The 26,802-nt window shown below is 42.7% G+C and overlaps 1 protein-coding gene across 2 annotated transcripts in view; it reads left to right on the plus strand.

Moving 5' to 3' along the window:
- Positions 1-25,949, plus strand: part of ZNF521 (zinc finger protein 521) — a 390,388-nt gene extending 364,439 nt beyond the window's left edge. For both annotated transcript variants that reach the window (XM_006895038.1, XM_006895039.1), the window contains exon 8: positions 25,123-25,949. In XM_006895038.1, the coding sequence (XP_006895100.1) occupies positions 25,123-25,152 (30 nt within the window). In that variant the 3' untranslated portion in view covers positions 25,153-25,949. The remainder of the gene's footprint in view (positions 1-25,122) is intronic.
- The last annotated feature ends 853 nt before the right edge of the window (positions 25,950-26,802 follow it).

Here is a 26,802-nt window from a genome sequence, read left to right on the forward strand (position 1 = left end):
CTTGGGAGGGTTGAGGGACAGCGCAGGAGGGGAAGACCCTCTATGAGATGGATTGATTCGGTGACTGGGGTAATCGGGATGGGTGTGTCAGAGGCCGTGCGGTTGGGGCAGGATAGAGCAGGGTTTAGAGCTCTTGTGCATAGGGTCACCATGAGTCGGAAACGACTCGATGGCACATAACAACAACAACAATTGTTTTTACAACTGTCTGGTTTTTTTTCTCCTTTTTCTATCAAGTCACCTAATTTTGATGAGTATCTGACTCTACAAGTATTGAAGTTTTATGGTCAGATTTCTAAAACAAAAATGAATTCGTGTCTGTAGGACGGAACCTAAAAGATAAAGATAGGGCATTGAAATGTAGCTGCTCCGCGCCGATGGAGCCACGTGCTCACTTAATTACTTGCTTAAATGAGCCTTTCAGTAAATGTAATTCAAATCCATGTTTCAATATTTAAATACTATGTGTTGAGATATTGGGAATTCCTTAATAGTCAAAATCTCAAACATTCCCTCTATAAATGCCAGGTGTCTGCTGTAGTTCCGATACCATCATTTGGCTTTAAAAAACCTTGACACTTCTAATGATTAAAAATGTTTTAAAGATAGCTTTTTTAAATTCACTTTGCTATGAAACCTTTAGGGAGCTCTGGTGACTTAGTTTGTAGGGAGTTGCACTGCTAACCCAAAGGCAGTATTTCTCTCATGGTTCGAATCCCCCAGCAGCTCCTTCCTGTGCCGTTTACAGCCTTGCAAAGCCAGTGGAAGGTCAGCCATGAGTTGGTTCTGACTCTACAGAAATGAGACAAAGAGATTAACCCTTTATGAGACACCAAAAATAACTAGAACTGATATATATATATATCAGATATCAAAAAATAAGTATATATATATCAGATATCAAAAATAACTAGAACTAATATATATATATATATGTTGTTGTTGTTGTTATGTGCCATCGAGTCGTTTCCAACTCATAGCGACCCTATGCACAACAGCTCTAAACCCTGCTCTATCCTGCGCCAACCGCACTGCCTCTGACACACCCATCCCGATTACCCCAGTCACCGAATCAATCCATCTCATAGAAGGTCTTCCCCTCCTGCGCTGTCCCTCCACCCTCCCAAGCATGATGTCCCTCTCCAAGGACCCGTCCCTCCTGGCAACATGTCCAAAGTATGTCAGACGAAGCCCCAGAATCCTTGCCTCCAAGGAGTAGCTTGGTTTAATCCTCTCCAAGATGAATCTGTTTGTTTTCCTGGCAGTCCGTGGTACGTTCAGTACCCTTCTCCAGCACCACAGCTCAAAAGCATCCACTCTCCTTCTGTCCTCCCTAGCCATTGTCCAACTCTCTGATGTATAACAAGCGATTGCAAATACCATGGCCTGTATCAGGCACACCTTAGTCTCCAGAGTGTACCATTGAGTCTGTGTACCATAGCTGACCCTCCAACGAGCTTTCAGAGAGAACAAATCTCAAAAGGGGATTGCCAATCTTTCTCCCATGGATTTGAAATGTGTACCTTTGCATTAACATTGCACTAAGCCCCCAATGCTCCCAGCATCATACATGTATATACAGGTATTAGAAAAGGTGAAATATGCAAATGAATCCTATTTTATTACATTAAACTGTTACAAATATTCAGACATAAAGTGGCTATTTTCCTACTAGGAAAATCTAAGAAAGCTGTAATGTAGAAGCATTCAAGCTGGTGTCAAAGGATAAATACGATTTAGTTACCTGTAGATTTGGGAGAGTTGGCTACCTTGAAAAAAAATCCCAAATCACCTTTTGTGTTGAAATTAAAAGTTTAAAAACATCATTTTCATGGATGTTCAGTTAGTTTGTAGGTTGGTCGTACAAAGGATGATTAAAGATTTTGGAGAAGGTCAGTTGAAGTTTGATTCTGGCTACTGCCGCTTAGGAGCCGTTGACTTTCAGCTCCAGTTTTATTTTCTGTAACGTAGGAGACAGTAAAAATAACTATGTCTAAAGAAGACAGTAAAGACAACTATGTCTAACTCTCAGAGCTTTGGTGAAAATTTAGGGGGAAAGCTGATTATCTGTGGAATGCAGCAGACACCCTCTGACCCCTGGCTCATTGGCTGTTCCCTGTTCCCCTAAAGCAGCCTTTAGCCACTAAAATCAGAATTCATCCACAGAAAGAAAATCCCTATTCCAGAAATGTCAGAGTTATTGTCTGTTCTACTTCGCTGCCATGGTTTCTGAATGAATCATACCTTGACATAATTCATTTCATGTTAATTGGTTTCCTGGTCAACTCAACTGCTTGTGGTAGGGTAGGAACTGACTCATAGCTGACCCGCAAGCAGGTTTCTGTGGCTATAAATCACATTAGTGGAGATTGCCCTTGTTTATCTTTTGGTATTTTGTAATTTTTGTATACTTTATTTTTCTAGTGATTGTAATGACATGTCCTTATTTCTGTGGTGGAGCCACTGGTGGATTCAAACCACACCAGAGAAGTGTGGCCGCTGAGTTGGCAGTGTACCTCTCTACAGGCTATGTCTCCGAAGCCCCCTTTATTTGTTGTTTTATGCTGTCAAGGAGGCACCAACTCATGGCAGAATGACTCTGTAGTGAATTTCTAGAGGCAGTAAATCTCATAGGAAGAGTTTGCCCAACTTTCTTCATGCAGCAGCTGGTGGAGTCAAACCACACACCTTTGGGTTGATAGCACAATTCCTTACCCACTGGGCCACTGGAACTTCCTGGTTTATTGGTAGAAGTTCTTGTTTTTATCAGTCTCTTCCAAGATTTAGGGAAGTCAAGGGAGAGTTTTGAGTGTACTATAAAAAGAAATCCTCCTCTTTCTTCATAAAGTTAATTCAAAACGTGTCTGCTTCTCCTGAATCCCACTAAAAATAAATAAATAAGAAGCTGTGACCAAGACAGAAGGTTTTATCTTGGCCATCCATAGCATGAGATAAGATTTGAACGTGGTTGGGGGAGATTTGATTTATTTTGTTTCCTTATTTCCTCCAGGTCAGGTTGAAATCCTCTTTTAAACAAGGAGAAGGAAAAAGTATGTACCAGTGCCTATGGCACGTTTCAGAGAAACCGCTGAAGATACTTGGCCATGCATTCCAATCTGCTTCTCAGAACTCTTCTATAATTCTCAATTCTTTTATCGCCCACTCAAAATATAAAGTTAAGAAAAAACGTGTCCTTCCTTGTGAACCTCGGGCTGGAATTCTTTATTCATCACTAGCTCTTGGCCTAGCGGGTAAGGAGTTGTGCTGCCAGTCCAAAGGCAGGCAGGTAGAATTCACCAGCAGCTCCTCCGAAGAAAGAGCATCAGTCTCCTCCCATGAGATTTATAGCCTCTGAAAACCACGGGATTGGTTTCACCTCATTGGCATGTGCTTGTTTTTAGCTCTCAGCTACCCATGTCATCATTTCATAATGATCATTTGGAAATACAGTTATGGAGAGGAGTCATTCCTATCTCTCCTTGCCTTTGGACTGTCAGTGTCTTGTCCCTGCACACTGTTTCCTCAGATTTGTGTATCTCCTTTTCTACTGGCTGAGATCTAAGCCGTAACTGTAACACGTAAGCTCAGAGAACTGCAGGATTATACTTTGTGTTTGAGTGAACATGTGGTTCTGGAACTGGTCCATTTATGCATCGCCTCCTGTCTTTGCTTTGTGGGCCTGCGGGGCTTTTGAAGTAAATTGGTGCTACAGCGACTTCCACTTAATTTGCTCAGTGGTTAAATTGATCTATCTCTTTTATTTGATCAGATCTCCAGGAACCGAATCATTTGCATTGATTTATTGATCGGTGCTATGTTTTCACCATTAGTTTTGATCACTTTCAGCTGTTAATATTGGATAATTCAATCAGGATTGATTGGTCCTACCAGTGAAGGCAGAAAGTTAATCATGGAGGATGCAGAATGAGGACAGAACAAACCTCAGTTTGACTGTGATAATCTCTCCCCTCTGTCTTCTGTCCCCTCCTCATCTCTGCAGTAGCCAAAAACTAGAGTCTTTCTTGAGCCAAGGACGGAAATGACAATCTTAAAACATCCATAATATGTATAAAAGTGAGATCATTTTATTCTGCTTCTTAATCAAGCTGCATCTAGAAATTAAGCAAGCGTGCAGGAAGATAGAAAAGCATGATTGTCACAGTGTCACAATGAACTCATTTGGACTAAATGACTAAATGCATTTACAATTACTCGTTTTGTACCAACAAATGCTTAATCTGTTGTGTGCGTGCTTGAAGGCACACCCTGGGCTCACCTTTCTCTAATTCTGGCCCACACTGCTTTACCATGTGTCCTGTAGTCAAATTCTCAAGAACCAAGTGGTTAATAGGACTGAAGGAAGGACAACAGGGGTCATTGCAGTAAGCTGGAGCTACCGTATTTGCCTTTTGAATAGTTTCTGTGGCATCCCAGTTCAATTTTTTAAAAATTCTCCATCCATTAATTTCTTGATGATCCCATCGCTGGCTGGTTTCGTTGTTAGAAGAGGGAGCATCGCATCTCCATCAGCGCACATGTTTCCTCCTCCAGCAGCCCTGTTTGTCAGTAAGCTGCCATTACTTTTTTTTTTTTGGTCTGGCCCAGAGTTGACAACAGATGGCCATCTCTGAACTGCCATCAGCGCGACTTTATGGAGCATCCAGCAAGGGTGTACCGATGAGCTTCGTGGCCAGTTTGGTCGCCCCCACCCCCAGCCTCCTCACCACCCCCTGGAAATGTTGATCACCTCAGTCACAGTCTGCCTTGGCTGGACTCTGCTGGCCCTGCCTTCTTCGTCTCCAAGACAGCCCGCTGCCGCAGCACTGGAAGGGGTACCTCCATTGGAAACGAACAGCAGGCACCATTTTCTTGTAAGATCAGAGCTTCACCTCCGCACCTTTGTAGTCAGTTCCTTTGATGAGGTCCGGAAACTCACATTTCTAGAACATTCCACAGTCTGGTGCAGATTGCACTTCTCCACAAATTCCTCTTTGAAACGTTTTTCTCTGCACATGGATCTGCTTCCTGACGTTGGCAGAGACTAAACACCAAGTGTCGACCCTGTGTGTTTACAAACTTGCACTGAATGTTGGAAAACACCACTTCCATATCTGACTGCTGTGGCAATTAGAAGAGAGATGGTGATCAGAGATTTCCACAACAGATCCCCGGAAACGAGCTGAGAATTCTTTATGGCATCTTCTGGATCCGGTGATGTGCCCAGGCCTTAGACAGCTGCATGCGATGGGCTGTGGCTGTGCATTTGGAGAAAGATTGATAGTCTACTCTTGATCGAGTTTGCTAAGGCGAGGCAGCTTCAGAGCCAAACGTATATTTTAAGAGAAATTCACATTTGTATCTTTTATTGTTATGTTTGCAGCGAATCTCCTGCTCCTAACAGGCTCTGCCCTGCAGCTATGAAGGAGTAAGTTCCCCTTATTGGAGAGAGAGAGCAGTGTTCTCTAAAAGCCGAGATGTGGCGGGCAGAGATGAAAAGTGCTTAAAAGCAGCGCTTGAGGTACTGGTTCTGTCATACAGAACAGCAACTCCGAGGCACTAAATGGGAGTGAAAGGCCGGGTAACAAAGTCCTTTCAAAGTGGTGAAATTTTAAACTGCCTAAAATAACAAGTCTCTCTCATTGATAACTTCATTGAATGAGTGACTGTGAGGAGAACTGACTAGGCCGGAACAACTTTCTATAGGAATTGGAGTGAGGCTTTATGCTTGTACCCAGAGCAGTGTGAACCAGGGGGCGAGAAGTGGGGGAGTCCCCTTTCTTGAGTGGTCCTCTGCTGTCCTGGTGGGCCCTCACTAGAAACCCAAGTCACCCATCAAAGGCTTGCTTTCTCTCCTCGTTAAAGCTTAATTTCCTAATTGCCTATCTTGTTCCACATTCGCAAAGCTTTTGCCGCCTCCACATAGGAGAGGCTCCTATGATGCCCTTTACCACCGGCCGTGCGCTCTGCATTGCCTGGAGTTTGTAAGGGTGAAAGGTGAGTGTGCAGAAAAATAGAGCAGTGTATTTGCTGTGAGACAGGCATGAAGGCCTGAGTCCTGGACTCAGTTATAATTCATGACAGTGCTAGTGGGAAGCCCTTCTCCCTCTGTGGAGTTAATGCGTCTCCACTGAAGCCTGCTGAGAGCACCCTGCATCCCCTCCCACCATCTGTGCATTCACTTTCCAGCTCTTTCTGTCTCTCTCTCTTTCCTCCTCACCCCCTTCTCGCTCTCTCCCTCACTTACTATTTCCTGCAATCTCTTGGTGTTTTATGTCGTCAGGCTACTTACCACTGCCTAATAAAGGTGGCTCTCCAAAACAAGGAAAGAGCTGGGAAGAAAGCATTACAAGGGCTGTTTAATGTCTCATTTAGGTTATGTTGATGAGAAAGACAGACAGGAAAGCTATAGCCTCCTTGAGCCGGTCACTGACTCTGAGAACTGAAGGTGAGGTGAGATGTGTCCAGGGACAGAGACACCAAGGCCTGGGCGTGGTTGGAGGTCAGGGGCGCAAACAAGGATTGCGTGTGTGTCTCTTCCAGTTAGCCCTGCTCTGAATCTGAGTCAGTGTCTGCAGTGAAACTTGACAGGACCCTAGACCCTCGTGAGAAGTGTTACCCACCCTCATGAGAAGTGTGTTACCCACCCTGTCCATTCGCTTGGGCCAGCCAGTATTGCCAGTGCCAGTTCATTCCGCCGCACCCTGACACTAACTGTGATGTGATGCCACCCACTCTTGAGGATGTGAGCTAATTGCCCCTGGGCCACCCTTAGTTCAGAATAACTAAAGCCTGACTCTCCCAGCTCCACTTAGAATAACCTTTGTCATTCCTGTGGTGCAAACCAGTGCAAGCCACCTCCTGAAGTGGGATGAACAGAGATGGCCAAACGCATTGCCGCCCAGACTGCAAAGGTCCATGGGATTGGATGGTGCTCCCCTCCTTTGTGCCTGCCTTCCCTTCAACACCCGCTCCCTGTTGCTGGGAACCCAGAGGGTGGTGAGACAGGAGGGGCGTTTGCATTTAAAACATAAAGACTGAACTGTACCTTGTTGTTCACTGCCAGGCTGAGATTAATTTATAATGTTTCACAGCGTAAGCGCTTAACTCGGTCTGTTGTTAGTGCTCCTTTTCTTAAAAAGATAAATCAAACCAGACCTGAAATACCAGTGTATGAATTTAACAGATGCAATACCATAGGGGACCTACTGTGTTACAAACTGCAGAAATGCCCTTTTTCTGCTTCAGACTCAGGCTTAGCCCTCAGAGGCTTGAGAACTACAGCAAAGAGGTGAGGGGTCGTGCATCAAGACAGTAGCACCCACTCGAAGCTCAGCCTTGCCAGTAACTGGCTCGAAACCTCATTCTGATGTTTGGGTGACATCAGTCACATCAACGGGCTCACCCTCCCACAGAAAAATAGGGCAGGCCTGCCTCCCCTCGCTGTCCAGGTTTTCTTGGGTGAAAGATCACTCCGAGATGACACAGCTGAGTAGTCTGCCTGAAATCCTGGTTGGTATTTTATTAATTTTGCACCAAGATAAATCCTGAAATTCTGACAAACTCCATGACAGGTGAAATTCCTTCTTGCAGAATCTGCTCAGCAAGACACTGCTCATTTCGTTCTGTTCCGAGGCAGGCAACAGGAGGGCAGCTTTATAATCAGCCCTCAAAGGACCCCCAGCCGCCCCAGAGTCTCGGGCTGATTGAATAACTCCTGGGCCTCTTCCCCTAGGCCTCCATCAGCGGGGGTCCTGTGGAAAGCAATCTCCCGCAGACTGGCACTGAAGTGAGCTTTAAACCACCATTTTCTGCTCTCCAGAGGAGCCTGGAGTACTAAAAGATAGATGGACTGCAGATATTTTATGAGAAACTGTCAGAAGAAGAGCAGAGTAAATGTTTTTTTTTTTCCTTTTTCTCCTTCTTCAAGTCACACACTACATCACTGTTGAATTTCTTCCAGAATCTTTTACATTTAACGTAAGAAATTAATTGGTTGCTAACCTTTCATTTCCCCCTCCCTCTTCCTTGTCTTCTTCCTCTCTCTCTCTCTCTCTCTTTTTTCTTAAATATTCACACAGAGGCCCTTTGCTTAACCACAGTTGCAGAAAATCAGTACCATTTGCAATGAAATATTTATAATGACAGAATGAAAAATTGGATTCATTTTCTGGACTGTAGCCGAACAGTCTGCAACTTTGTGTGCTGTTCTTTTAGCCTCTCTCTTTCCTCCCTTCATTGGAGCCCTTTCCAAACACATACCACGTGCACGTGCACCTACGCGCTGGAGGGATGCCTACCCAAACACTCTCCTCTTGAAGGAGAGAGAAGAGAGGCGAAAGAGCATATTTATGCAGTGTTGCCATGTGAGGGCCAGGCGGATGATGTGGCACACGTGAGGTCAGAAGCCAAGGTGCTAGCTAGGAGGACTTTTAAGGAAAATAGAAAACCCTGTGCCCTGCACTTGGAAGCAGAGCACAAGTTGCAGTCACCATGCCATCTACCTTGGGGCAAATTTTTATGGGGAAACGGGCAACAGAACCGAATTGTGGAACGGATCCTCACACACGCTGGTTCTGTAGATCCTTTCCCCATAAAAAACTGCTCCAAGGTAGCAGCACTTAGCACTCAGCATACAGGCCAGCAGAGTGCCTCTTTCTTCTCTCTCCATTTTAAGAGCTGGACAAGGGATTCTAGCCCAGACCTCTCTTTAGGGTTTGCTGCCTCAGCGGTGCTTTCCACAGGCCCCTCCCATTTGGAGCTGCTTCCTTTATAAACCAGGGTTGATTATTGCCTTTTCAAGAGCTAAAAGACGAAAGGGTTTTCTGCTAAGACAGGCCAGGGTTATATTTCAAACAATTCTGCCTAACAAGAGCAAAAGCTGCGGTAATCCATCCATTCTTATTACAGGAGAGGACAAGATTTGTAGTGGGATGTCTCCAGGAAGTAAATTTCCATCCAGCAAATAAGTTTGCACTTACCACTCAGCATACAGGCCGGAAGAGTGCCCTTTTTCTTCTGTCTCCATTGTAAGAGCCAGACAAGGCATTCTAGCCCAGACCCAGGGAACATTCCAGCATCCCATTCTGGCCCATTGCATTAATGTTGAATTTATCCCTTTTGGAACACCAGATTTAACTAGTGTTGTGTCTTGAGAGAGTGTGTGTGTATGTGCACTTGCTCACTTGTTTTTCCAAAAGTGAAAGTAGTTCTAGTAAATTAAGGCATGGGTAATTATTGGCTTACATGCAAATCTTGAGGTTTTAGTCACTGAATCTGCATCCTGCATGGCCGATTCCACCAGATCAATAATCCATATTTTTATTGTATAATAAAGAGCTGGGCTGCCCATAATTTAATTAGTTTGTTCATTCCAGTTGATTAGCAGTATTTTATTCATGGAGAAGAAAAGGCCTACAGATGTACTTTCACTGATATATGGCGTTGTTTAAGTATAAAAGAGCTTCCTACACTCTTAAGACGATTTTATAAGGATGATGAGAACTAGTTTCACTATTTGCATATAATAAGAGTAAATATTAATCCCATCTGCTATTACTTTGGCAATTAAATTTTCAAATCTGTTGGATCAAACTCCTCTCCATGTGAGTACACTATACTAGCTCTTGATTTTTGAGAGAGCACATTTCTAAATGACAACTAAGTCATCCCTCTCCTTCTTTGATATTAGAGAGATTGTTTTTTTCCTCACCTCCAGATTCCTTCCCCTTATCCATCTCTGAATGACCATTTTCGTGATCTGCAAATGCTTACGCTTTATTCACTTTGAAGCAAAACTCCACACAAATGTGTCTTTGGTTGATGCCATTCATTTTGGAACGCCTCAAGGTCACAGTGAGTGACATAGTACATGGCAGGCTTTTTTGAGAGACTTGGAGTTTTATGTATTCTTATAAATTGTCTTTTGAGTACATCTTCTCCCCGCCCCTCCAAAAAAATACACGGTTTTGAGAATTATGCGGAGAGGTCACCATGAGATGATGTGTGTTCTGATACCAGCAGCTCTGTAGCTTCAGAATCCAGACTGAAGTCACGTGCTGTAGCATGTCTTGGACTCAGAGGAGAGATTAAAGTTTCTTAAAAGTATCTTTTAGGATGTGACAATGACTTCTGTCTGCTGTGTGTGAATTCAGTAGACTGTTTTCCTCTCAACTCATGCTATATTCCCTGGAGGAAGCATGGGCAGTCTCCTCCCGTGCAATTAACTACCCCTGAAAATCCCCCAGAGGATCAACTTTGGGTACATTCCAGCTTGACAGTACATAACAACATATTATATTCTTTGTTTGAATGCCAATGTTAACTATTTTTTCTTTTATATTAATTTTTCAAAATCTTACATGAATCTGAAATAGACGTCTGGTAAAAAGAAAGGGCATTGGTGGTATGTTCAGAATCAACATTCTCTGCAGACTTCAAAAAGAACACTGCATAGTGTTCACTTTATGTCCGGCCAGATGTGTTTGTGCATGTGACGTGCTTGCAAACCCCTTTGAATGACTTTTCAGTGTTCTTAAGTAGAACAACACTAGCAACAGGCCTCATGACAGAGGAAAGGGCTGTGTGATGGGGCACTTTGCTGAAGGAAGGCTGCGCTGCACACCTGTTGTCAGGGGAAGAAGTGCCCAAATGCAGGCTCTGCTTAACACCCGAGAGAACAACTCTGGGAACACACCTCTTCCTCTTGTCCAGCTCCTTCTGTGTTGTGACTGGTTTGCATTTGTGTTTGAAGTGCCAGGCGTTTTAATGAAGTTATTCTTTTATAAATTTTGCAACACTGAAGCAAGCATGAGGGCTTTAAATTAGAATAAGTACCACTTGTGTGTGGCAGGTTCCTTTGAGGACTGATTAGAATGAGGCCTCCCGTCGCCTGCCCCTTTATCCATGGCAGCATTGCTGTGTGTACTTGTTTACAGCTTACCTTTGAATTTGCTTGAGGAGGTAGACCTTGCCTGCTGCCTGGCCCTGTGTTAGCCAAGGCTGTCTTTTCTTTCAGAAACAAAACTTATAGATTTTGTTTTATTTGGTTTTTTTTAAATTATATTGCTTCATTGTGATGATTTAAAATTAACTTGGAGTAGCAAATTATATAAGAATGTGAGGGTTATAGATTAGGTTCACCATAGCTACAGCACATCTTTGTGTGAAGGGATTGAAGGGCTGTTTTTCAAGGAGCTCTGTGCACTGGAGAGGTGACGAGACAGCCCCACAGAGACCCAGAGCAAAGCCGGCAAAGGGCCCGGCTAGAGGGAGGAGGGAGCAGCCTGGGTTTCTGAAGCAAAGCGAAGCTCTTTTTGGACAGGGGTGGGGCTGGCCAGCAACCCTGCCATTTTAAAACCTAAAAGATTTTGAGGCCAGGGGAAATGGTAGGCAGGAGAGAATATTAATAAATACCCCATAAGGGTTCAATATAGGATAAGAGATGTTCTCAGCATTCCCAGTCTCTCTCTTTGTAGCTGTGAGAATTTGCTAATAAACAGGAATGGCTTCAAGGCAAGAGAAGGTCCCAGTGTCTTCTTCAATGGACGTGTTATTGTGTACCATTGAGTCAGAACTAAATCGTAGCTGACCCTCCAGCAGGTTTTTAGAGGCAGTTAATTGCACTGGAGGAGATTGCACATCCTTTCTCTAGGGAGCAGCTGGTGGATTCGAATTGAGGGCCTTCAGGCTTGCAGGTCAGCTTCTTGCCGCTAAACCACCAGAACTCCCTACAATGGACATGAACATGGAAAACCAAAAGGAAGGAGGGGAGGGTAAAGCATCAGTATTGCTGGTATTTTCTCTTCTACCATCTGCAAACCAGTATTTTTTTTTATTTGTTTAAAGGCTCCCAAAGGGGATTAAACTGTGACATGTTAGCATTGTTAAAGGATTGTTTTAGAATTTGAAGCAGAGGCTACTTGAGGTTCCATCCAGTTGAATTCTCCATGAAGATGTGCATGCCCTGAGGGACCAAGGAATTAAAGGACTTTGGCCCTCCAGGTATCAAACACCAAGCCTTTCACCTGTTGAACCTGGCCTTCTATGTAACTCCTCCCTCATCTCCGAAACACTTGCTTAGTCTAGAAGAGTGCATACAGGCGTACATGTACACACACCCCATAATGGTTTATACTGAACCCAGGTCCATTATAATACATTATTATATTGTCTTTACCCAGTTTCCTTTTCCTATGTATGCATTGTCTACAGCAGATTCCCCACTAACCAAGGATTTGCTTGCTCTAGTGAGGGAAAGATGTTTTCCTGCTATTCTGAATGATTTATAACCTGTTTGACTTACTCTTAATGTGAGTTTACCTCCTAGAGAGTGTTGGCGGTGTTTTTAATAAAAGAAATAATACAGTACAAGGCAGTGGCGTTTCTTTTGCCTCTTGCCCGAGTTCAATACACTATTTTTCATAATTATTGGAATTTTGTTGAAGGGAATCCTTGTCCATATCAAGTAGCAAAGCAGAACTGTAGCTCCCTCCCTCTCCCCCACAAAGGTTACCCTTTGAATATAAATTACAAATCCGTTTGCTGCTCCCATTCTAATCAGATGACCTTTTGGATCTGCTGGACCTGAGTTTAAATCCTAAAACTGCCAGTCAGTTTTTAAATCAATGCCCTGTGCTAACAATGTTCAGGTACATAACTTGCATTTCAGTGGATTTCAAAAATGAACTTAATCTTTGGGCAGACAGCAAAACAGCACAACTTGAATATAAGACCTTGGGCCAGATAAGGTGTGACTGGAATTCACTTCTCCAAGTAAATCTTCTGAAAAGCAAACACACACATTAAAAACTGCTTCCAAGACTCAAAATCTTAGAGCAAAGGGGCGGAGTAGAAAATGCAGGATATTCACAAGTGGACCTTTCTGAGCCGTTGTTAACTCCAGCTCCCGTGATCTGTTGCTAATTACCACGCGAGGCTGTTAAAGTATTTCGGCGAAGTTGGTTTAATTGTGTTTGACTGGAAAGAGGCTGTGGCTTGAGCATCAAGCAGCAGTTGTGTGCGCTGAAGGCCAGACGAGAATGCAATTTCTATTTGCCCAAGATGAACACATGACAGTCAGATAAGCCTTCTTTCCCCCTCCTTCCGTGGCGCTTTTTTTTTTATTTTTAAGGTATCTAAAATTAGAGCACGGAGAAGGGGCAGTGTTTGCGGATGTAAAATTGGAAGGAGGTCATTCTTAACCTTGTTTACAGATGTTCGAGTTTAGAAAGCACCAGTGTGATAAATTAAACATTACAGGGGGGAAAAAAAATTAAAGCTTAGCAACAACTGGCGCATGGACACATCTGTCTATAGAGCATTGACTAATCCCTGAATATCTTATTAGACTGTGCTGCCTATCAAAGCCTTCTGTCCCACTCTGCACTGGGCTCCCACAAGCCTGGCATCTGCGGGCACCAGCTCCTCTCCTACTTTTTTTTTTTAATTATTATTTTCTTTTTCTTTTTTTTACTTTTGATGGCTTTATGGAAGTGGGTTTAAGTGTTCTATGGGCTCCTCGCACATGAACAGGTCACTCGAGTCATTGTTCGCTTTGAAAAAGAAAGTTTATGCTCCAGGTATATTTGCAGGGGCCATTTTGCATTGCTTAGCCTATCCTTGCAATTTTGTACTAATTCAACCTTCTCTCAGTGTTGTAGAGTGTGCGTGTTGTTGCCAGCTCTTAAAGAAGAAAAAAAAAGGACTATTTTTAAGACTATCAATACTGATAGACTTAAACAAGAGTCAGTTACTGTCTGAAATTTTACTTTTGTTCTTAAGCTCATAAGGAAAAAAGGATGCTACAGTGTTTACATTTTCCCAGACGGCACCTGTTTACCTTTCCTGAATGTTGGCTTTATTTCTGCACAATGATGATCGTCTCTTATTCTTTATTAGTAACTTGGACATGGTTTTATTTTAAAGACGGTGTCTTGACTTGGGTTCCTAATGACTCCCATTTGAGGGAGGCCAAAGTAATCAAGTATTGTATGTAGCTCTTATCTGCACAGTTTTCAGAAAAGAGTGCCTGAGGTGAAGGGAGGCTCTTTCTGAGCTGACCTCCCTGCCAGACTGTGGCTCCCAAACCCTGCAGAGACCTTGTGGGTCCTAAAGGCCTTCACCATCTGTGCTTTTGCACCTTGGCATCTGTCTCTGCCTTGAGTGTCCTCCTTCTCTTTGTGTCACCTCCTCGCCAGAGAGCAAGGCCCACAGTCTCTCACCAGGAATTGAAGGGACCTTTCTCTGAGGTCCTTAGTACCCTCGCTCTCAGGTAGCCTGAGCTCCATGAGGAAGAAGATCCCTTGCTGGTACCAGCCTTATGCCCAGCCCAGGGTTCCAAACACATCAGCCACTGCCACTCAGCTACTCTTTTATGAGTGAACTAGCTATGTCATTGTCAATGTTAGGTGCCATCGAGTCAAGCTTGATTCTTAATTACACTGTATGACAGAGTAGAATTACCCTGTAGGGTTTGCTAAGCTTTGACAAGAGATTGCCAAGTCTGTCTCCCATGAAGCCACTGGATGGATTCAAACTATTCATAATTGGTATGGAAGCCTCGCTCTATGACCTTGACATTTTGCTCGGTCTCTCTTGGACCTCGCTTCCTCATCGAGGAAGGTGAAACTGATCGTGCTGCTGCTGGTTCTTCCCAACTGTACCACCACACTTTGCCTCTCTGATACATTATGGCTTGCAGGTGTAGCTCACTCCTGTTTCTGACCAGCAAAAGTGAAGGAACATTGTCTGAAAGTAGATAGCTGTTTCCACATCATGAATATTACTTTCAAAAGCTTAATATTTGGGTTCCACATAACTTAGATTACAAATATTTCTTAAAACTATTGATAAATCACAATTAAAATGAACCATCTGTGTGCATTCGGGAGGTAAATCACTGGATCAGTGAACATATCTCAAGAGACTAAGCTCATACCACGAATGTTGTTTATTGTGTGTCCCAAAAGATCCTTTCCACAGTTTCTCAATGGTTGTCCTCTCTTGCCCACTAACTTTATTTTAAAATTACATGAATTGTATTTCCAAGTCGTATTCATATGTCCACTCTGCTAGTCTTTCTTTCTTTTTTATATAGTAGAGGAAATGCTTACTTCTTAGACTTAGAACCATGTAGTGGATTCAAAAATGACATTGCAAATCTAGTGAGTTTTTATAACAAAGTAATTTCAAAAAAGTCTGTTCCTGTTCTGAACACTTAATTAACGCCATCACTAATAAACCTATCAATTACAAGATCTCAAAGTAGATACCACTCTACTATTAATCATAACTTTTCTTCCCATTCATAGATCAACATCTCCCCTATAGATCCCTCATAACTTTTGATACAAAATGCTCCTTATCTTCAGACGTCCATATATTTGTGCACAAATAGTTTTTCAAACGTTGAAAGCCAGTGGTCCTCAATTGGGAGTGATTCTTCTCACCAGGAAACATGTGGCACTATATTCTCAGACACACTTCTGATTGTCACAACAGTACTGGCATGTCGTCAAGAGAAGCCGGGCATGCTGCTCATCATTCCCAGTGCACGGGAAAGTCCGCAGAACAAAGGACTTTCCAGCCCAAAATGTCAGTCATGCTGAGGTGCAGAAACCCTGCTGGACGGCATGCCCCGCTGGCCTTCTAGAATCTGTTTCATTTGCAAGCTCTTCTCTAAAACCAACCAGCTGAATGACATAGAATTTGTTTAATGACTTAAATTTGTTTAATAAAATTATTGGATAGAAGAGAATAGAATAGAATAGAAAAACCTTAGTCCACAGATACCTGCTGTTAGACCTGCCAAGTTGTCTCACATCACCTTTTTGTGGGTGTATTTACCATAACTATCTAATTCATATGGATCTTGGATGAAAGCAGAGAGAGTACCAAAGGAATATCTGTGTTTCATTAACTACACAAAGGCATTTGACTTTATAGATCACTATAAACTGTGGCTGACTCAGAAAAATGGGAATCCCAGAACTCTTGATTATGTTTATGCGAAAGCTATACTTGGACCAGGAGGCAGTCGTCAGAACAAAGCAAGGAAATACTGCATGGTTCAAAACTGGGAAGGGTGTGCGTCAAGGATGTGTCCTATTTCCATATTTTTTCAATCTATATGTGGAACAGATTATCTGGGAGACTGGGCTCTGTGAGGAGAAGTGTGGCATCAGGATTGGAGGTAGACACATCAACAATCTGCATTATGCAGATGACATAACCCTGCATGCTAAAACTGAGGAGGACATGAAGTGCTTGGTGCGAGGGTCAAGGACTGTGGCCTTCAGTCTGGATTGAAGCTCAACATCAAGAAAACAAAGATTCTCATCCCTGGGCCAATCGGAAGCATCATGATGGATGGTGAAGAGATTGAGATTGTTGACAGCTTCAGTTTGCTTGGCTCTACAATCAACACTCTTGATACCAGCAGCCAGGAAATTAAATGAGGAATGGCATTAGGGAAGCCTGCTATCAGCGACTTCTCCAAAGTACTGAAGAGCAATGCTGTCAGTCTGGAGTCAGTCACCTGATCCAGGCCATGGTCTTTGCAATGACTTGCTATGCATCAGAAAGCTGGGCAATGACTAGGACTGATAGAAGGAAAATTGATGCTTTTGAGCTGTGGTGCTGGAGAAGAGTGTTGAGTATACTATGGACTGCCAGGAGAACAAACAAGTTTGTCCTGGAGAGGGTGAAGCCAGGCTGCTCCCTGGAGGCAAGGATTCTGAAGCTCCATATGACGTATCTTGGATGTTGCAAGGAGGGACCAGTCCTTGAAGTGGGACATCATCCTTGGGAGGGTAGAGGGACAGTGCAAGATGAGATGGATTGATTCATTGACTGGGGTAATCGGGTGGGTATGTCAGAGACAGTAAGATTGACCCGGGATAGAGTGGGGTTTAGGGCTGTTGCACTTAGGGTCGCTATGAGTTGCAGGCAACTCTATGGCACATAACAACAACAACAGTCTATGTAACAGTAACTAAAAAAAAAAAAAATCAGTGCCGTTTATTAGACTATGACATCATTTCCCATGAGAGATTTTGTTGGAAGTTTTGTTGCCAGAATCATTAAAGATTGGCCTAGGGTGTAAATTTGGTAAAAAATACTTCAGTCCCAGCAAGGGGACAAACTAAATAACTTAATGACCCTTTTTGTCTTTTATATCGTGTGGCTTTTCTGATCACTTCTGATGGTGCATTTCACCTTTAGCTTTTACGTAACTTAGTGTCATTCAGATAATTCTCCAAGATGTCAGACCAGACCCAGGCCAACTGCAAAATATCAAAGGACAATGCATCAGTGTCTCTCGTAAGTTCATGGTGATGACATTACCATATGAAAAAAATAAGGGAAATTTTTGTCAGTGCAAACATGCTCACAAATGCAATATTCATGATATTAAAAGAGGGACAAGGGGACCGACAGCTTCGAAATGTCATTGCTCAGTCAAAATGAAACAGTAGAACCTCATTGTAATAACCCAAGAAAAGTAAAAATTGTGAGGCCGTGACTTGGCCTATAAAAAACCTACCACATGCTTTTTTTTTCTTTTTCCCCAGCTTCTCAAAGCATTGGGGGGGGGGGGGGGCTAAGTGGTCTGTCTTTTGAAAGATAGTCCTTAAACTTACCATCTCTCATAAAATGCTCACCTTCCCCAATGTGTTCCTGGTATTCATCAGGTCAAGGCCACCAAAGCACAATGACCCAAATGTCTCTAACATTAAGCATATGATTAGAGGGCAGTGGAAACTTTGGGGCAAAATGGGGAGTAAATAAATACTTTGAGTAATTTGGGTCATAGAACTATCTACATGTCATTTTTTCAAACATTTGTAATAATCTTTCCAGAGATGTGACAATTTACTTTTTGTTAATTTAAAACTCTGAGTACTTTTGTAATTATGTGGTCTTTGAAAATGTTAATGTATTATACTCACATCCAGTTAACCTTAATAAGATGTCTTAAAGGCCCGTGTGACTTTGTCCCTAACTAGAGGGGAGAAATAACCAGTGCCCTGTCGTCCTTAGCTGGAGACAATTTTAGAACTATTTTATTAGCCAAAGAAGTTGAGAATGAAAAAGAGGGAGGGTGGAAATGTAGAAATCTTGATTAGAAAGTATAATTTAATAGAACATGTATCGAACCAAATGTATTGATTAATGTAGAAGATATAGTACTTATATTGATTCAAACCAGAGATTTAGTACTAAAAGCTCTAAGCCAAAAAGCTGTTGCAGATTGCTACAAAAGTCAGTTTAATGCTGTCCTTGAGAATGCCTTCACAAAGAAATTCTTCTAATGTTGGAGGACTAGGTGGAATGCGGTATATGTCAGTTTGATCCCGGAGGGTTTTATTTCGTACTCTAATAGCTGTTATGAGCCTACATTATATCCAAGGAGTAATTTTCCTTAGGGGTGCCCAGCTCGCTTTGTGTCAATATTCTAGCATTTTAAGTCACGTACAGTATATGCTTCTGGGAACAGGGAAGGAGCCAGCCAGACTCATAATGGTCTGCATTCATTAATAAAAGCAGAAGCTTCTGTCCCTCCATTGCCCACTACAGGGATGCCTCTTTGGCCTTCAGGGACCCTTGCAGACACATTTAAAGAAAGCTTTATTTTGAGTGGGCAGGAGATGAAATGTAAAACTAGCAGGCATTTCCGAAGTCAGCTCTATGCCCGCGCACAGGAGTGACCTTAGTGGGTCAAAGAAGAATGCAGGTCAGAAGACTTATTATCCAGCCTGTTGGAAACCAATTGCTTTTGTTTAAAAAAAAGAAAAAAATCTAAAAAAATGAAAAGGCGTAGTGTTTAAAGGTTGACAGTAATGTAAGATTCTGTTTGCAGTCTGTAAACCACAGTAAACGGTATGTGCATTGAAATATTCTTATTCTGAAAAATAAGAGCATACAGACCAATAATACTACTTGCAGATAAAAGTCCAGCCCAAGTGGTAAGAAGGAAGGGTAATATAATTAATCAGTGATGATTGATTACTGAGGTTTGTGTTCGTCAAAACAACACACTGCCACGGTGCTGTCACCATCTGTTGAAGGAAACAGCCACATTTAATCTTGATATTTCTTTATTTCTTTCCACCTTGCATTGTTTTCAAAGCCACAATTGCCTCTCATTTCATCTGGTCAGAAAACATCTCATTTAAATTGAATACAATTGCAGTTTAAATTCCAGCTTCTAATGAGATAGAAGAGCGCTTGTTTTGCTTTTTTGGGGTGTTTTGCGGTTTTTTTTTAAGTTCCCCATTCCTTTTTAAACTAGCTTGATGGCTCCTTTTCTTTAGTTTTAAAAGCATGTCAGAATTGTTTGAGACAAAGGGCTGCAAATAGGCAAGTCATGGTAAAAATGATTAACCTCTTTGGATCAACAGATTTCACAAACCTTCCATTCAGGTGTCGTTTTTCTTTTTATTACCATTGCTACTTAACATTTCTTCGATGCCAACAGAGGGTTAGGAGAACAGACAGAACGTAGTTTCCGCCAAAGAATTGGGAAAATGAGGGCAAAGGCACAAGTTTTGCGGGTGAGAATTTAATTTTTCAACCCTTAGAAGGTAGAGTCCCCTGGCTTTCCTCCAAGGGGCTGAACTCCATCATTGTTGTAGGCGCAAATATTCAAATTCACATCCAGATTGCAGGCAAATGGAATTGCTTAACCAAGGTGAGCATTTTCAGATTGTGGGGTTGGGTGATTTGTTGGACTTTTTTTAAAAAAAATTTATTTAAAAATATTTTTCTTGGATTGCATTTGAAATAGGATTAAACCATTTGACCAGTTAAATGTGGTCAAGCTCTCAGAAAAGGTGGTGGCTGAATTAATCATTTGTTAGAGTGCCAAGCCCAGAATGAGAATTCCAGCCTGGCGAAGTGAAAGGTATCTCAGATTTAAAAAGAAATACACAGTACTAGAAGGGAATTTTTTTGAAGTCCTCATCTGGGTTTTAGCTTTCGAAGTTTAATTACATATTTATTGGGGGGGTGCTGTTGAAAATCCTCAAAACTGGAGCACAGAGTCCTTCCCAATAGGGTCCTTGAAGGTGAAGAGAGTTTGAAACCCTGTTAGGAGGTTATCAGACCTGGATGGATCTTCTTCTAGGCTCTAAGGTGTGTTGTGCATTTTATCCCCCCCCCTTTTTTAGCACAAACCCCCCTCGTGAAAAGCAACTGTTCATAACTGGGATTAATGGTTTGCAATTTTCAGTTACTTAGTCGTGGGGTCTCCAGGAGATAGCTTTTTGCAGAGTAGAATACGGCTCTCTGTGGGATTACAGAAGTTTTCTTCTCCTCCTACTTCCTCTTCTGCCATCGCCCCCCACCTCCGTCGATGGTGCACTGATGTACTTCTCGATTATGTAAAACACTTTCCCTTCATTGGAACAGATATTTTTTCTCATAACCTGTCATTGCATTAAAGTGCTTTGGGGACTGTGAATTGCTGTGTAAAATTGGTGAGATTACCCACTGCTTTTTGTGCTCATTCGATGGTTTCACTTGGACCAAAGGAGCTGCAAACTGCTGCCCAGTGAAGGCTGCTCGCCACAGGGTGCCAGCCCTTTTCTCCTCTCTGCTCGATCATGGCTGTGTCCTCAGTGTCTCCAGATATCTTACAAAGGCATTGTTTTCTTTTAAAAAGCAACGGAGACAGAGGAGAAAGCAAAAGGAAAAGATGGCAAAGAGACAACAGCAGGCTGAAGCTAAAAGAGTAGGTAGAATGTGAAGACCTCTGCTCCAGCTCTGGTCACGTGCCATACACCGAGCCAGGACCAAAAGAGTAACACCAAGAGCTCAGTCCCTTTATTGGCTTTCCCTCACATCTGTTCTTCCCAGGCCCTGAAAGCCAGGTGAGTCACCTGTGAGTCTCACATTCATCCTGCCCCTCCCCTGTTAGGGTGGAAGGGGAAAGCAGGTGCTTCCCCACAGTGATAGGCAGAGGCCAGGGGGGCAAGCCCTGTAGGAGTGCCGCTGGGCCACTAGGTTGTCTGTGTTCTTTTTTAATGCATGTTGTTCCATTCCTTCCAATGGTGGCAGCAATCATTCAACCTGTTGTAGACCCTAGTTGTGATGGAAAGACTCAACTCATTGCTTTAGAGTCAGAACCGACTCACAGCTGACCTTCCAGCGGGATTTGAAAAGACTGTAAATTGCATGGATGTGGATTGCCACCCTTCCTGTGGATTTGAACCACCAAAGAGGCGCCACCTTCGGATTAGCAGCCTAACTCCCCACTGACTATGCCACCAACGCTCCCCCCGGGGCAGTTGTAAATGAAGAAGGAAAAAAAATAGAAGCAGAAAGGAGACTCGGTGATCTGAGGGGTATGCCCATGTGATCTGAGGGGTATGCCCGTGTGATCTGAGGGGTATGCCCGTGTGATCTGAGGGGTATGCCCGTGTCTCCACACCGAGAGGCCTTTCTGCCTTTCTCATTTCTCATGCCAGACTTTCCATTTGGAAATTGCTTCTATTGTAGTTGCTTATTTCCATATAAGCCAAACCCTGTTCTTGGCCTTTTAAGTGATTTCTTCTCTCTTAATATGCAAACCATGATTCCTTTATGAAAGTTCCTTCAGTCAATTGCAATAAGTGATTTATAGGTTATTTGTTCATCTCCCTCCACCTCTGCAGAGATGTGCGTGGCTCTGGCTTAGACGAAGCCTCACAGACTCGGCTCTTGCTCCTGTTATGCACAAGGTTTTAGACTCTTGTTTCACAGTCTCTTGACATAGACACGTGTGGAAACGCAGGTGTGGTTACAGTAGATCTTCCTTAGAATCCTACTGAATCTGAAGTACCTATGACAAGTACTCAGACATTTAATAGTAATGCTAATGAGGCTGATTACTTTGTACTATGAGTATGTTTTGAAGACTACCATCCTCCTCTCATTCTGTTATTTAGATAGTGGTTTTCATAGCTCAAGAGATGGATTGGATGGATGGATGGATGGATGGATGGATGGATGGATGGATGGATGGACGGAAGGAAGGATGGAGTGAGTCTGTGTATTTGTGTGCATTTGGGCATTTTGTATTTTTTTTTAAATAAAAAATTCTTCTATAAGATCCACTTGGACTCTTGGAAGATGCTTTCATGCATTTTGAATAATTGGATTTTATATAATTTATAACCCTTCTAATCCCACTTGTATTGATTTTTAGGAAAATCAGAGAATACTTTCATTCTCATTAGTATTTTGATTATTCTTTATGGCTACATATTCTGGAAATGTAATTTTTGGAAGTATAGAAAATCATTATAAAGAAAACAAGAGTTGACATGAAAACAGCTTGCTCTCTTGTGCACGTTGGGGCTCAGTATGTAGACTAAAGAAAGAAAAACAGCTTGTCTTTCTCTGAGTTAATGAAAGGAGGCATGTTTTCCATAAGGGGGAGTAGGGTGCCCGTCTCCATTGTTATCACTTGGCGTCAGTCGTTGTCGGGAATGAACCAGGTTTGCCCTCAAGAACACAGGACCTGGGTCCTGAACCTCATTAGCTACCTTCCCATCACCGAGCAGTCTCTATAGCTGAGAGCCTGTCTCAGAGCAGACGTTTGCTAGAATAAAAAGGTAATAAACCTTCCGCCTAAAAAGCCTGTATGGCTCCTCTTTGCCTGTAAGACACAGTCAGAGTGCCTCAGCAAGGCACCCAAGTTCTTCTCCATCTGGCCCCAGACTCACCTGCAGTTTCATCTCTTGCTTTTGACTCAGAGCCTCCAGAAGACGCCCTTCAGTCTGAACAGCTTGCAGATCTGTGAGCAGGGCTTGCTATAGCTGTGCCTCTACCCATGTGGGTCTCTACTTGGAGTGTCCTTCTGCCTCTCTGTATCCAGTCTGACTAGACCTGCCACTTGCATGGTGAAGCCTTCTGTAGAGGCTGAGCAGGCTTGGCTGTAGACTGACATGTCCATGTTTACTTCTCATTAACCTCTTGCCATAATGCTTTGCTTTTGGGCACCCCATGACCAACTTCCTTAAACTGTGAGCACCTGGAAGGCAAGGATCTAGCCTTCTCTCCTCGGCAGCCCTGCCTCACCAGTCAGCCCTTCGGCCGCCAAGTCCTCTTTGCCAAGTACTGTGGTGTTCTGGGGGTGCCAGGTGGCAACACAAGTGTTCAGCAGATGCTTGTGAAGGAATGAAATAACGAATGAACCTCACAGTTACTAACATAAGGGAGAGAGGCAAGCAGATTACCATAAGACAAGAAGATGTGTGTGGTTTAAGGACTAGAAAGTGTGGGAGGAATTAGAGATGGAAGAACAGTTTCCGATGCAGTGAGTATAAAAGAGGTAGATTGTGATGTGGGCTTCAGGATTTTGATGCAAGACAGAGTTGGGGACCAGGAATATGATGTGTGTGGTGAGGAGTAACAGAATGTGGCCCAGGAAGATTGCTGAGGAGGTAAGGTGAGAATGAGCCATTGCTGTTATCCATCCATAAACCTCTTCACCACAACCCTCGGAAAATGGGCTAACGGTGCTTCCTGTCCCACCATGTGGTGGTTGTTTTTTTTTTTTTATTTGTTTTTTTTAGCCGGTTATGTGGTTGTTGCTGTTGTTGTTGTTGTTGTTGTTGTTGTTGTTGTTGTTGCTGTGTACCATTGAATCAGAACCAAGCCATAGCTGACCCTCCAGTGGGTTTTCAGAGGTCATAAATCACATAAAGTTTTCTCCTGAATAGCAGTTGGTGGATTCCAGCTGCAAACCTTTGTGTTGGCAGCACAGTTACTTACCACTAAGCCACCAGAGTTCCCTGCCCACCCATGGAGTGTTTGCCTTTAAAGAACGTGTTTAGACACTGAGAGAGTCTTGGTTCTTAAGAAATTGAAAATCTCCTACAACCAGGAGAAGATAAAGTAGATGAATGGGATCTTCTAAGACTCAAATCCCTATGCACATCCAAAAACTTCTCCAACAGGGTAAAAAGGGAAGCCACCGACTGGGAAAAGTATTTGGTAATAACATATCAGATAAGGGACTTATATCCAGAATTTATGAAATACTTGAGCACCACAACAGGATAAAGAATCCAATAGAAAAATGGGCACAGGATAAGAAATTGAAAATCTAATACAGAAGCATAGGTGCCAATAGAGCAGTGGCAGAGTTTAGCAGGGCAGCGAATAATGGATTTTGGAGAGGATGTGGCAAGAAAGGAACTCTTATACATTGTTGGTGGGATTGTAAAGTAGTAAAACCATTCTGGAAGGCAGTTTGGCACTTCCTCAAAAAGCTGAACATAGAAATTCCATATGACCCAGCTATTCCACTACTTGAATATACCCTGAGAATATGAGAACTGAGGCACAAACAGGGACTTGTCCACCAATGTTCATAGCATCATTATTCACATCCCAAGAACTTGTAAACAGCCCAGATGTCCAATCACAAACGAGTGGATTGAAAATTTATTGTATATTCACACAATGGAATACTACGCAGCATGCAGGAGCAAGGATTTCATAAATTATTACCAAACTTGGGAGGGACTGGCGAGCATTATGCTGAGTGAACTTAGTCCCACAAGGACAAATATTGTATAAAACCATTATTGTAGAATGAGTATAAGGATCCAAGGGGGGAGGGGGGAGATGGAAGCAGAGGGATGAGGATATGTGGGGACAGGGAGGGAGATTAATCATAGAGTTGTACAATTTGATGGGTGGGGAGGTGAGAGAAACTGGAAGAATGTGTTCTGGAAAACAATGTATTCAAATTTTGTAAATAAACTAGTGTAATTTTTTAAAAAGGGGAAAAAAGAAAGAATGCACAGATAAATAAAACTGCTAGAGAAAATGCTGACCTTGAGCAAAAGAAGGTGTGTTTTGTGAGAAAATATGGAGGGTGAAGAAAGGTTCCTCATCCCAGGAGGGCTCCCAGCTCTGGCCGCTACCCCTGGGGCTCCTAGGTGACAGCTCAGGCGGGGAGACTCCCCAGTGGGGCAGACAGTAGCACAGACACCCATACCACCTATTCACTGATTTGCTGAAGCATATCATTCATGTCACTATAAATCAATCAGCTTCTATCTCGGCGTGGTCTGGTGCAAATAAAGTCACTAAAGGCTCTTCTTCCCCCCCCCCTTTTCTCTTTTTCAGAATCATACAATGACCCAGCACAGCAGCTAGTGCAAGGACCACCTCTCAAGGAGAATGACTCTTGTGGCACAAAAAGGGAACATGTTTTACTCTTTGCACGAAACTTCCATTGTTAATGTATATTATTCAGAAACATTGTATTGTACCATAAAACTTGTATTATCAAAACTGTTGGATGTTCATGTGTTTGAACTTTGAGCACCGGATAGACTCCTTGTATATAAAGTGTTGCACATGTATTATGTCGTCTGATACTAAAACGGTCTTATAAAGACAAGTGGACTTGGGCCCTATTCAAGCAAGATTTTTAAAAAGGGGGAGGATGAATGGAAAAAAAGGCTTAAGAGAAAGTATTTTCAAGGAAGACAGATTAAAAAACAACTGTTACCCCTGATGCAACAATGTTTGGACTGCCTTTTATTTACACTTAAGCCTAGAATTTCTCTTTTGGTATATCATCGATTGAACCCAAGACTATTTTTTATTGCTGAAGATTCTTGCAAACCATGGAGAGATGTTCTCACAGAGCTGCAACCCACAGCTGGATAAGGCCCGTATAGATATATTTGTAAGCCTTGCGACGTGACAGGTAGCATCACCATAAATATGCAATAGTTGTTATGTAGACTGTCAAAGATTTTTTTTTTCCTGGATACATTTGAAGCTTTGAGTGTTCAAGGTTTTCCTTAATGATTTCACAACAGCCAAATTCTTGAATCAGTTGAACTAACCCGTATGTTACTGTTATTAATGTTTACTCTGCGGTCTGAACCTGGAGATTACTGGAATTGTTTTTCCAAGAGGAAATAAATTCAGTTTACCATTAGATTGGAGTGTATTTTGTGTGTTTTCTTTTTCTAGTTACTCTACCATTTAAAAAAAAGAAGAAATCTAATTGCCTGCACCCTTGGATATGAAATCTGCTCTTGAGCATATCCCAGACATAAACCTCAATCATATTTAACCTTTTCACACAGGGCCAAATGCAGCTGGGAGGAGATTCATCATGCCGCAGAGGGAAGAAATCAGACCCAATATACTTCTTCTCTCGTAGATACTAACAGGTCACATTGTACTTGAGCGTTCTGACATCACAGATGGATGTGATGGCTGTTTTCTGCATAATTTGCAGCCCAATTCATGTCATGCTGTGCAAATCTGAACTCGAAGTAGATGGCTGCAATTTGAGAGGCAGTTTGGCTTATGTGTACTTAAGAAGCAGCATTGTTCATTCAGAAGACAAAGCACAGAGAAGGGAGTCAGATGGTGGGTTGTTCTATCTCTGGCACTAACTCCCAGTGTGGGCTCCTCCACTTCACTTCCCAGCCTCAATTCACCAGTCCTCGGAGGTAGCCGAATCCGGTCATCAGGCTTCACACAGGCACGAGTGTCCCTGGAAGATGTTTTTTCCATCACAACCTGCCATGAAGCAGAGACTAAACAGATAGTTGAGTTTGATGTTTCGTTGTTTTATCTTAAAGACCGAAGAAGAGCAGTGTATACATTGTACCCTGACCTGTGTTTAATCAAAATGGTTACATATATATAGAATTGACATGAATGGCCAGCTTTAATCCAAATCATTCTCTTTTTTTTTTATTCATTTTAATGAAAGTTTACAGAGACTTAAGGTTTCCATTCATTCATTGTTGCACTTTTCTCCCTGCCTACCCCCTCCCC

Source organism: Elephantulus edwardii, unplaced genomic scaffold (genome assembly GCF_000299155.1).
Source record: "Elephantulus edwardii isolate Elephantulus edwardi_28Jun2011 unplaced genomic scaffold, EleEdw1.0 scaffold00155, whole genome shotgun sequence".
In the NCBI taxonomy this organism is placed as follows: domain Eukaryota; kingdom Metazoa; phylum Chordata; class Mammalia; order Macroscelidea; family Macroscelididae; genus Elephantulus; species Elephantulus edwardii.